Raw genomic sequence first — 11,738 nt, forward strand, 5'->3', positions numbered from 1 at the left:
ACCAAAATATTAGCATAGCATGACTAAATTGTCGGGCTGGCTACGCCACTGCACTTTCCCCCAGTCTGCGTTTATTTCAAAATAAAATTCTGCATGGAAGAGCATTTGAATGAGTTTGTTCAATACTTCCTATAATATGTGAACTAAACCACTGCAACCGGTTTCGTTTGTATCCTTGTTCAATATTTTAAGGATTAGGCGCTTTGATGTGTAATATTGAATAATATATAGAACGCATGCAAATATGCAGCTCTAGAAAATATTCAATGGTCTTTCATCGCAATTATCACCACTCTGGTCTTAATTGAATAAAAGTTATCATATCTTTGTGCGGTGATTACTTTTATTTAATTAAAACCAGGGTAGCGATAATTGCGATGAATGAATATATACCTGGTTGCCGTTAACTTCAATTCATTCAATGGTCTATTAGTCAGTATTCGAAAATTTGCCATGTTCGACTTATAAGGCCTCTTTTCACAAACCAGCCACTAGGATCCCTCCCAGTCGGGACTGTCGGGTCTGGCAATCTGCCCTTAGTGAACCGAGTTGGGATTCAAGTTAAGATTCGAGATGATTATTACTGTGTCGCGCACTGCGCGAAAACTAGAAAATACTCCATTTACTAGTAATCCTAAGGAAAAAACACTTTTCTATAAAGGAATAAAAATTGAGAAAAAGCAGGAAATGGTGCACAGCTGCATGCGACACTGCCATGACGCAGTTAACGCCAGAATATTCAACGAAACACCTGTTTCCTGTGCACCTGGCCGCTGTTAAATTCTTCGCGATAGAACTAGCGCAGCGTGATATTTGTAGCTGTTTCTTTGATGCCGCTTTGTATAAATTCGACTTTGTAGCAGACCAGCTCTACATTCTCGCAATGGCATGCACAAGAGAGCACACTACAGACGGGGAGAGAGCAACTTCATGCACGTTTAAAATAGTAATGATTCTTCTGGCCTGGAACCTAATTCCCACTGCCTTGGTAATCACAGCCTTTGTGGAGCTACGAAGCAATTTAAAAGGGGAACTAGAACGCGGTATCAAAGTAAGTTCGCGTAAAACAGAAAGTGCAGTCTGTTATAATGTCTTGTAAGATTGCTTTTTTCCTATTTCAAATCTAACTGCGTAATTGCCTCTGATTTACAGGTGAATGAGTCACGGCCTGCACTGGTGCACTTAACCGGGCATCACAGCGACCGGGGAAAATTGAATGATGGTAAGTATTCCATGCTGTGCCGTCAAATGTTTAGTAAAAACACGGATTCTAAAAGGATTTTTTTATTTTAGAAGTGCTGGATATTTGGAAAACGGCAAGTTCTAAAATGACTTCGCTTGGTGCCAACCTGAGTTCAATCATAATAAAGGAAAGCGGCAACTACTTTGTCTATGCTCAGCTATACTTTCAAGTTCCATTCAACTCAAAGCTGGACAAGTTCGACCAGAGCTACTTGGCATTTTTCGTTTGTCGAATATCCAAAGCCACAACGAGTATCTTGATGCGAGCCGTGGCATCAAACGGCTTCCAAGGGAAGAAGAATGGTCTGTATACCTCATATTCCGGTAGTGTTCACCAACTTAAAGAGGGAGATGTACTGTTTGTTAGTGTAGTTAAAAAACAACGCGTCGTGGTAAACGCAAACGAAAGCAGCTCCTTTTTTGGAGCTTTTAAACTTTAATTTTATATTTATTTTAGTATTGACATATCACAAATCTTTTAGAAGCAAGGCAACAACATCCTAGTCCAGAATGAATGCAATCGACAGCGTATTGCAATATTGATAACATAAACACCGTCTGTGTAGAAAACTTCGACGACACTAAAGATTGTTTCGACCAGGCAGAAAGCGAGCTAGAGCCAAGTCGGAAGCGTGTTCGGATGGAAAGACACACCCCGTCTTCTGAAAGAAAAAGATGAGGAACAGGAGACTGTTTTTCTCTGTGCGCGCTCGAAAGTGTCTAAATAAAATAGACAAAATCCATACCGTTTCAATCTCCCGCCAAATTACATCGCCGCGCGCCTCCACAAGCGCTCTCATTAAATCTAAAGAAATAACGCCACAAGAAAAAAAGCGTCGCATTAAAACAAAAGGTGGCCAATTCATGAAATCCCGGAATGTTGTTGCGTATGCCTATCAGGAAAACATCAACGAAGTTATCGGCAATTTGGCATCAATTTGTTGTGGTTGGGGCAACGGATGTGATCTTCTCAAGACTGGAGGCCAAAGAAGCATTCAACACGACTCTTTCGAAACAAAGCCAGTCAATTCTCCTAAAATCCATTCGAATGCCAGATTGGGCCTATCTTCTTTTGAGAATCAGAACAAAAATTTCAGATGCTTTCAGATGGAAGACCCTATACTTAACCTTACCCAACTTGGATCACCTAGGGTATGTTGATATTTGATATCCTCTCTCATATTTCATACAAACACATAGTACTGTAAGACTATGTGGGCAAGTACATATCAAAAATACACAAATGTGTATAATGCACTGTAATTGCCATGCAATAAATTTTGCATAATATGGTGTATTGTATAATGTAAATGTTATACAAACATTGCAGTACCTTTTGAATTTCGTGAACTACTGTGTTTGAAAACTAACATAGGTTTAGACAATTTGTTCCATAATAAAGGATAAAACTGATAAAGCCAGGACAATACAATGTGAAAAAACGTTTATCTATTGTTTAATTTAAGAAAACCACAGACTTCGCCATTCTTCCAACAAAGAACCAAATTTGTGCAATGAAAGTGGTGCTGTTTGGCGCTACTTACGACACTGTTGGAACTAGTGAATTACCTGATGGGCTCCTAGATGCACAAGTAAACCTAGTTTCTGTGTTGGTATGGGGTATTCGGGAAATGCGATTGCATCAAGTAGATGGCAGTGGCAACGACCGAACGCTACATTTCAATTTCAAACTGGATGTAGACCTTTTTGGGGTATGTATAATTCGTATCGCACAACAATCTTTCCCAGATGTCTAGACGTTTCCAACGAAGGCCATTTGTCGGAAGTTAGTACCTATAAAGTTGGCAAGGTATAGGCCTATATTTGCAGATTTACGCAGCATCTTAAGGTTACATACAAAGTTTATAATAGTCCAGTAATCTAAAAGAGTGCAAATAAATAATATTTTCTATAGGTAAAGAACTGATATCGTTCGGTGTGGTATGCATGCAGATGAAGCTGGAGTCACATCTCGCAAAAGACAAATGTCCATTTTTGCATTTTGATTCTGAAATGAATATTCAAGAAGAGCTCCTTTCTTTTTTACAGCGCAAATGGGCTTCGAGTGAAGAAGTATTGATTACACAAGTTAATCTTAGATGCCTTACAAACAAGTGTCTATTGTGAATGTGGAGCGAAAGGTAAATGATGGAGCGGGTGCTGTAGCAGGGCACATTAATGGGTTGCTTGCTCATATTTTACGCTTAAATAATAACGCGCTTTGCACATACTTCCCACTGCCTTGGTAATCACAGCCTTTGTGGAGCTACGAAGCAATTTAAAAGGGGAACTAGAACGCGGTATCAAAGTAAGTTCGCGTAAAACAGAAAGTGCAGTCTGTTATAATGTCTTGTAGATTGCTTTTTTCCTATTTCAAATCTAACTGCGTAATTGCCTCTGATTTACAGGTGAATGAGTCACGGCCTGCACTGGTGCACTTAACCGGGCATCACAGCGACCGGGGAAAATTGAATGATGGTAAGTATTCCATGCTGTGCCGTCAAATGTTTAGTAAAAACACGGATTCTAAAAGGATTTTTTTATTTTAGAAGTGCTGGATATTTGAAAACGGCAAGTTCTAAAATGACTTCGCTTGGTGCCAACCTGAGTTCAATCATAATAAAGGAAAGCGGCAACTACTTTGTCTATGCTCAGCTATACTTTCAAGTTCCATTCAACTCAAAGCTGGACAAGTTCGACCAGAGCTACTTGGCATTTTTCGTTTGTCGAATATCCAAAGCCACAACGAGTATCTTGATGCGAGCGTGGCATCAAACGGCTTCCAAGGCAAGAAAATGCTGGTTATACCTCATATTCCGGTAGTGTTCACCAACTTAAAGAGGAGATGTACTGTTTTTAGTGTAGTTAAAAACAAACGCGTCGTGTAAACACAAACGAAAGCAGCTCCTTTTTTGGAGCTTTTAAACTTGAATTTTATATTTATTTTAGTATTGACATATCACAAATCTTTAGAAGCAAACATGTTTCGGCAAACTGTCATCTTCAGTACGATGTGTAAGTGCGATGTGTGCAATTTAGATATAAATGCAAGGTCTTTGCTGGCACGTGTTATACACATATGATACAAACATGAAATGTCGAAGCCATGAAAGCCGGAAATTATTTACAATAGCACTTAGCTACATTATAGTGATGCCACTTTGCGAAACATGTTTCAGTCTTTAAAAAGAATCGCCGGTTTAATTAAAATGTCTGTTGACTATTGTGCTAATGTGCTGGGGCCAGTTGTATCAAGCCCGTTTAGCTTAAACGCTGGATAAGTCAAAATTAAATAACACTCTTACAACTCTGTTGAATGAGTCAACTTTAATATTATGCACTGAATATGTAGTTGTAGACAGTATCTTTGTATTAAGCTTAAAAACATTTAGTTTGCTTGTTGAATAAAACGATAGACTTGCTTTCTATTTTGAATTTATCCACCGTTTAAGCTAAACGGGCTTGATACAACCGGCCCCTGAACTCACTTCCAATACTATACATATAATTATACCTATAATGTTATTTTTATTTAAATAAATTCATAAAATTCTCCGGCAATTCATTCTCTTAGCTTTGCACATAAATATGCGTCATTGCTACAGTTTTCAATCACAAACGTTGTCCAAATTTTCTACAACGTCTGTATAACAGACTGACTGATATGCAAGTTGAATGAACTCGCTGTGAAACTTGATAAAACAAGTTAATTGTTAATATGTTATTACCTTGTTTTTACGAAGTTACTCAACAGTTAACTTTTGCCCTCAAATCGTTTAAGAACGTTTATTAAGAAATGAATTATAGGCAGTGGTCCCATATCAAACTTATTGTATATTAAAACGACGGACATTTGCTACACTTTCCCAGTGGCGTAGCCAGCCTGACGATTTAGTCATGCTATGCAAATTTTATGTTATTATCATTATTCATTTCTTTGAAAATTCATTGTTTTCATAGTCAATGAAAACCAAAATATTAGCATAGCATGACTAATTGTCGGGCTGGCTACGCCACTGCACTTTCCCCAGTCTGCGTTTATTTCAAAATAAAATTCTGCATGGAAGAGCTTTGAATGAGTTGTGTTCAATACTTCCTATAATATGTGAACTAAACCACTGCAACCGGTTTCGTTTGTATCCTATGTTCAAATTATTAAGGATTAGGCGCTTTGATGTGTATATTGAATAATATAATAGAACGCATGCAAATATGCAGCTCTAGAAAATATTCAATGGTCTTTCATCGCAATTATCACCACTCTGGTCTTAATTGAATAAAAGTTATCATATCTTTGTGCGGTGATTACTTTTATTTAATTAAAACCAGGGTAGCGATAATTGCGATGAATGAATATATACCTGGTTGCCGTTAACTTCAATTCATTCAATGGTCTATTAGTCAGTATTCGAAAATTTGCCATGTTCGACTTATAAGGCCTCTTTTCACAAACCAGCCACTAGGATCCCTCCCAGTCGGGACTGTCGGGTCTGGCAATCTGCCCTTAGTGAACCGAGTTGGGATTCAAGTTAAGATTCGAGATGATTATTACTGTGTCGCGCACTGCGCGAAAACTAGAAAATACTCCATTTACTAGTAATCCTAAGGAAAAAACACTTTTCTATAAAGGAATAAAAATTGAGAAAAAGCAGGAAATGGTGCACAGCTGCATGCGACACTGCCATGACGCAGTTAACGCCAGAATATTCAACGAAACACCTGTTTCCTGTGCACCTGGCCGCTGTTAAATTCTTCGCGATAGAACTAGCGCAGCGTGATATTTGTAGCTGTTTCTTTGATGCCGCTTTGTATAAATTCGACTTTGTAGCAGACCAGCTCTACATTCTCGCAATGGCATGCACAAGAGAGCACACTACAGACGGGGAGAGAGCAACTTCATGCACGTTTAAAATAGTAATGATTCTTCTGGCCTGGAACCTAATTCCCACTGCCTTGGTAATCACAGCCTTTGTGGAGCTACGAAGCAATTTAAAAGGGGAACTAGAACGCGGTATCAAAGTAAGTTCGCGTAAAACAGAAAGTGCAGTCTGTTATAATGTCTTGTAAGATTGCTTTTTTCCTATTTCAAATCTAACTGCGTAATTGCCTCTGATTTACAGGTGAATGAGTCACGGCCTGCACTGGTGCACTTAACCGGGCATCACAGCGACCGGGGAAAATTGAATGATGGTAAGTATTCCATGCTGTGCCGTCAAATGTTTAGTAAAAACACGGATTCTAAAAGGATTTTTTTATTTTAGAAGTGCTGGATATTTGGAAAACGGCAAGTTCTAAAATGACTTCGCTTGGTGCCAACCTGAGTTCAATCATAATAAAGGAAAGCGGCAACTACTTTGTCTATGCTCAGCTATACTTTCAAGTTCCATTCAACTCAAAGCTGGACAAGTTCGACCAGAGCTACTTGGCATTTTTCGTTTGTCGAATATCCAAAGCCACAACGAGTATCTTGATGCGAGCCGTGGCATCAAACGGCTTCCAAGGGAAGAAGAATGGTCTGTATACCTCATATTCCGGTAGTGTTCACCAACTTAAAGAGGGAGATGTACTGTTTGTTAGTGTAGTTAAAAAACAACGCGTCGTGGTAAACGCAAACGAAAGCAGCTCCTTTTTTGGAGCTTTTAAACTTTAATTTTATATTTATTTTAGTATTGACATATCACAAATCTTTTAGAAGCAAGGCAACAACATCCTAGTCCAGAATGAATGCAATCGACAGCGTATTGCAATATTGATAACATAGTAAACACCGTCTGTGTAGAAAACTTCGACGACACTAAAGATTGTTTCGACCAGGCAGAAAGCGAGCTAGAGCCAAGTCGGAAGCGTGTTCGGATGGAAAGACACACCCCGTCTTCTGAAAGAAAAAGATGAGGAACAGGAGACTGTTTTTCTCTGTGCGCGCTCGAAAGTGTCTAAATAAAATAGACAAAATCCATACCGTTTCAATCTCCCGCCAAAATTACATCGCCGCGCGCCTCCACAAGCGCTCTCATTAAATCTAAAGAAATAACGCCACAAGAAAAAAAGCGTCGCATTAAAACAAAAGGTGGCCAATTCATGAAATCCCGGAATGTTGTTGCGTATGCCTATCAGGAAAACATCAACGAAGTTATCGGCAATTTGGCATCAATTTGTTGTGGTTGGGGCAACGGATGTGATCTTCTCAAGACTGGAGGCCAAAGAAGCATTCAACACGACTCTTTCGAAACAAAGCCAGTCAATTCTCCTAAAATCCATTCGAATGCCAGATTGGGCCTATCTTCTTTTGAGAATCAGAACAAAAATTTCAGATGCTTTCAGATGGAAGACCCTATACTTAACCTTACCCAACTTGGATCACCTAGGGTATGTTGATATTTGATATCCTCTCTCATATTTCATACAAACACATAGTACTGTAAGACTATGTGGGCAAGTACATATCAAAAATACACAAATGTGTATAATGCACTGTAATTGCCATGCAATAAATTTTGCATAATATGGTGTATTGTATAATGTAAATGTTATACAAACATTGCAGTACCTTTTGAATTTCGTGAACTACTGTGTTTGAAAACTAACATAGGTTTAGACAATTTGTTCCATATTTATAAAGGATAAAACTGATAAAGCCAGGACAATACAATGTGAAAAAACGTTTATCTATTGTTTAATTTAAGAAAACCACAGACTTCGCCATTCTTCCAACAAAGAACCAAATTTGTGCAATGAAAGTGGTGCTGTTTGGCGCTACTTACGACACTGTTGGAACTAGTGAATTACCTGATGGGCTCCTAGATGCACAAGTAAACCTAGTTTCTGTGTTGGTATGGGGTATTCGGGAAATGCGATTGCATCAAGTAGATGGCAGTGGCAACGACCGAACGCTACATTTCAATTTCAAACTGGATGTAGACCTTTTTGGGGTATGTATAATTCGTATCGCACAACAATCTTTCCCAGATGTCTAGACGTTTCCAACGAAGGCCATTTGTCGGAAGTTAGTACCTATAAAGTTGGCAAGGTATAGGCCTATATTTGCAGATTTACGCAGCATCTTAAGGTTACATACAAAGTTTATAATAGTCCAGTAATCTAAAAGAGTGCAAATAAATATTATATTTTCTATAGGTAAAGAACTGATATCGTTCGGTGTGGTATGCATGCAGATGAAGCTGGAGTCACATCTCGCAAAAGACAAATGTCCATTTTTGCATTTTGATTCTGAAATGAATATTCAAGAAGAGCTCCTTTCTTTTTTACAGCGCAAATGGGCTTCGAGTGAAGAAGTATTGATTACACAAGTTAATCTTAGATGCCTTACAAACAAGTGTCTATTGTGAATGTGGAGCGAAAGGTAAATGATGGAGCGGGTGCTGTAGCAGGGCACATTAATGGGTTGCTTGCTCATATTTTACGCTTAAATAATAACGCGCTTTGCACATACTTCCCACTGCCTTGGTAATCACAGCCTTTGTGGAGCTACGAAGCAATTTAAAAGGGGAACTAGAACGCGGTATCAAAGTAAGTTCGCGTAAAACAGAAAGTGCAGTCTGTTATAATGTCTTGTAAGATTGCTTTTTTCCTATTTCAAATCTAACTGCGTAATTGCCTCTGATTTACAGGTGAATGAGTCACGGCCTGCACTGGTGCACTTAACCGGGCATCACAGCGACCGGGGAAAATTGAATGATGGTAAGTATTCCATGCTGTGCCGTCAAATGTTTAGTAAAAATACGGATTCTAAAAGGATTTTTTTATTTTAGAAGTGCTGGATATTTAGAAAACGGCAAGTTCTAAAATGACTTCGCTTGGTGCCAACCTGAGTTCAATCATAATAAAGGAAAGCGGCAACTACTTTGTCTATGCTCAGCTATACTTTCAAGTTCCATTCAACTCAAAGCTGGACAAGTTCGACCAGAGCTACTTGGCATTTTTCGTTTGTCGAATATCCAAAGCCACAACGAGTATCTTGATGCGAGCCGTGGCATCAAACGGCTTCCAAGGGAAGAAGAATGGTCTGTATACCTCATATTCCGGTAGTGTTCACCAACTTAAAGAGGGAGATGTACTGTTTGTTAGTGTAGTTAAAAAACAACGCGTCGTGGTAAACACAAACGAAAGCAGCTCCTTTTTTGGAGCTTTTAAACTTGAATTTTATATTTATTTTAGTATTGACATATCACAAATCTTTTAGAAGCAAACATGTTTCGGCAAACTGTCATCTTCAGTACGATGTGTAAGTGCGATGTGTGCAATTTAGATATAAATGCAAGGTCTTTGCTGGCACGTGTTATACACATATGATACAAACATGAAATGTCGAAGCCATGAAAGCGGAAATTATTTACAATAGCACTTAGCTACATTATAGTGATGCCACTTTGCGAAACATGTTTTCAGTCTTTAAAAAGAATCGCCGGTTTAATTAAAATGTCTGTTGACTATTGTGCTAATGTGCTGGGCCAGTTGTATCAAGCCCGTTTAGCTTAAACGCTGGATAAGTCAAAATTAAATAACACTCTTACAACTCTGTTGAATGAGTCAACTTTAATATTATGCACTGAATATGTAGTTGTAGACAGTATCTTTGTATTAAGCTTAAAAACATTTAGTTTGCTTGTTGAATAAAACGATAGACTTGCTTTCTATTTTGATTTATCCACCGTTAAGCTAACGGGCTTGATACAACCGGCCCCTGAACTCACTTCCAATACTATACATATAATTATACCTATATGTTTTTTATTTAAAATAAATTCATAAAATTCTCCGGCAATTCATTTCTCTTAGCTTTGCACATAAATATGCGTCATTGCTACATTTTCAATCACAACGTTGTCCAAATTTTCTACAAACGTCTGTATAACAGACTGACTGATATGCAAGTTGAATGAACTCGCTGTGAAACTTGATAAACAAGTTAATTGTTAATATGTTATATACCTTGTTTTTACGAAGTTACTCAACAGTTAACTTTTGCCCTCAAATCGTTTAAGAACGTTTATTAAGAAATGAATTATAGGCAGTGGTCCCATATCAAACTTATTGTATATTAAAACGACGGACATTTGCTACACTTTCCCAGTGGCGTAGCCAGCCTGACGATTTAGTCATGCTATGCAAATTTTATGTTATTATCATTATTCATTTCTTTGAAAATTCATTGTTTTCATAGTCAATGAAAACCAAAATATTAGCATAGCATGACTAAATTGTCGGGCTGGCTACGCCACTGCACTTTCCCCCAGTCTGCGTTTATTTCAAAATAAAATTCTGCATGGAAGAGCATTTGAATGAGTTTGTTCAATACTTCCTATAATATGTGAACTAAACCACTGCAACCGGTTTCGTTTGTATCCTTGTTCAATATATTTAAGGATTAGGCGCTTTGATGTGTAATATTGAATAATATAGAACGCATGCAAATATGCAGCTCTAGAAAATATTCAATGGTCTTTCATCGCAATTATCACCACTCTGGTCTTAATTGAATAAAAGTTATCATATCTTTGTGCGGTGATTACTTTTTATTTAATTAAAACCAGGGTAGCGATAATTGCGATGAATGAATATATACCTGGTTGCCGTTAACTTCAATTCATTCAATGGTCTATTAGTCAGTATTCGAAAATTTGCCATGTTCGACTTATAAGGCCTCTTTCACAAACCAGCCACTAGGATCCCTCCCAGTCGGGACTGTCGGGTCTGGCAATCTGCCCTTAGTGAACCGAGTTGGGATTCAAGTTAAGATTCGAGATGATTATTACTGTGTCGCGCACTGCGCGAAAACTAGAAAATACTCCATTTACTAGTAATCCTAAGGAAAAAACACTTTTCTATAAAGGAATAAAATTGAGAAAAAGCAGGAAATGGTGCACAGCTGCATGCGACACTGCCATGACGCAGTTAACGCCAGAATATTCAACGAAACACCTGTTTCCTGTGCACCTGGCCGCTGTTAAATTCTTCGCGATAGAACTAGCGCAGCGTGATATTTGTAGCTGTTTCTTTGATGCCGCTTTGTATAAATTCGACTTTGTAGCAGACCAGCTCTACATTCTCGCAATGGCATGCACAAGAGAGCACACTACAGACGGGGAGAGAGCAACTTCATGCACGTTTAAAATAGTAATGATTCTTCTGGCCTGGAACCTAATTCCCACTGCCTTGGTAATCACAGCCTTTGTGGAGCTACGAAGCAATTTAAAAGGGGAACTAGAACGCGGTATCAAAGTAAGTTCGCGTAAAACAGAAAGTGCAGTCTGTTATAATGTCTTGTAAGATTGCTTTTTTCCTATTTCAAATCTAACTGCGTAATTGCCTCTGATTTACAGGTGAATGAGTCACGGCCTGCACTGGTGCACTTAACCGGGCATCACAGCGACCGGGGAAAATTGAATGATGGTAAGTATTCCATGCTGTGCCGTCAAATGTTTAGTAAAAACACGGATTCTAAAAGGATTTTTTATTTTAGAAGTGCTGGATATTTG

General features: G+C 38.4%; 1 protein-coding gene and 3 long non-coding RNA genes across 7 annotated transcripts; all 4 read left to right on the forward strand.

Annotated features, from left to right (window-relative positions):
• Positions 1 to 808: 808 nt before the first annotated feature.
• LOC114535243 (tumor necrosis factor ligand superfamily member 10-like) lies at positions 809 to 1,789 on the forward strand. Of its 3 annotated transcripts, none has more exons than XM_028556626.1 (4): positions 809 to 1,051; positions 1,153 to 1,222; positions 1,294 to 1,545; positions 1,725 to 1,789. In XM_028556626.1, the coding sequence occupies exons 1-4, from the start codon at positions 884 to 886 to the stop codon at positions 1,754 to 1,756; spliced, it is 522 nt and encodes a 173-aa protein (XP_028412427.1). In that variant the 5' UTR covers positions 809 to 883; the 3' UTR covers positions 1,757 to 1,789. The 3 variants fall into 3 exon arrangements, with proteins under 3 accessions (XP_028412427.1, XP_028412424.1, XP_028412423.1); XM_028556623.1 differs by having other exon boundaries at positions 1,700 to 1,771; XM_028556622.1 differs by having other exon boundaries at positions 1,294 to 1,785.
• A 222-nt stretch (positions 1,790 to 2,011) lies between these two features.
• LOC114535244 lies at positions 2,012 to 3,806 on the forward strand. The gene is made up of 5 exons (XR_003688220.1): positions 2,012 to 2,394; positions 2,709 to 2,954; positions 3,158 to 3,383; positions 3,651 to 3,720; positions 3,792 to 3,806. It is a non-coding gene; the product is annotated as an uncharacterized LOC114535244 (long non-coding RNA).
• A 2,212-nt stretch (positions 3,807 to 6,018) lies between these two features.
• Positions 6,019 to 9,587, forward strand: LOC114535245. Of its 2 annotated transcripts, none has more exons than XR_003688221.1 (7): positions 6,019 to 6,261; positions 6,363 to 6,432; positions 6,504 to 7,608; positions 7,926 to 8,171; positions 8,377 to 8,602; positions 8,871 to 8,940; positions 9,012 to 9,587. It is a non-coding gene; the product is annotated as an uncharacterized LOC114535245 (long non-coding RNA). The 2 variants fall into 2 exon arrangements; XR_003688222.1 differs by having other exon boundaries at positions 8,511 to 8,602.
• A 1,651-nt stretch (positions 9,588 to 11,238) lies between these two features.
• Positions 11,239 to 11,738, forward strand: LOC114535247. The gene is made up of 3 exons (XR_003688225.1): positions 11,239 to 11,481; positions 11,583 to 11,652; positions 11,723 to 11,738. It is a non-coding gene; the product is annotated as an uncharacterized LOC114535247 (long non-coding RNA).

Source organism: Dendronephthya gigantea, unplaced genomic scaffold (genome assembly GCF_004324835.1).
Source record: "Dendronephthya gigantea isolate DGI-Jeju-01 unplaced genomic scaffold, DenGig_1.0 000113F, whole genome shotgun sequence".
Lineage (NCBI taxonomy): Eukaryota > Metazoa > Cnidaria > Anthozoa > Malacalcyonacea > Nephtheidae > Dendronephthya > Dendronephthya gigantea.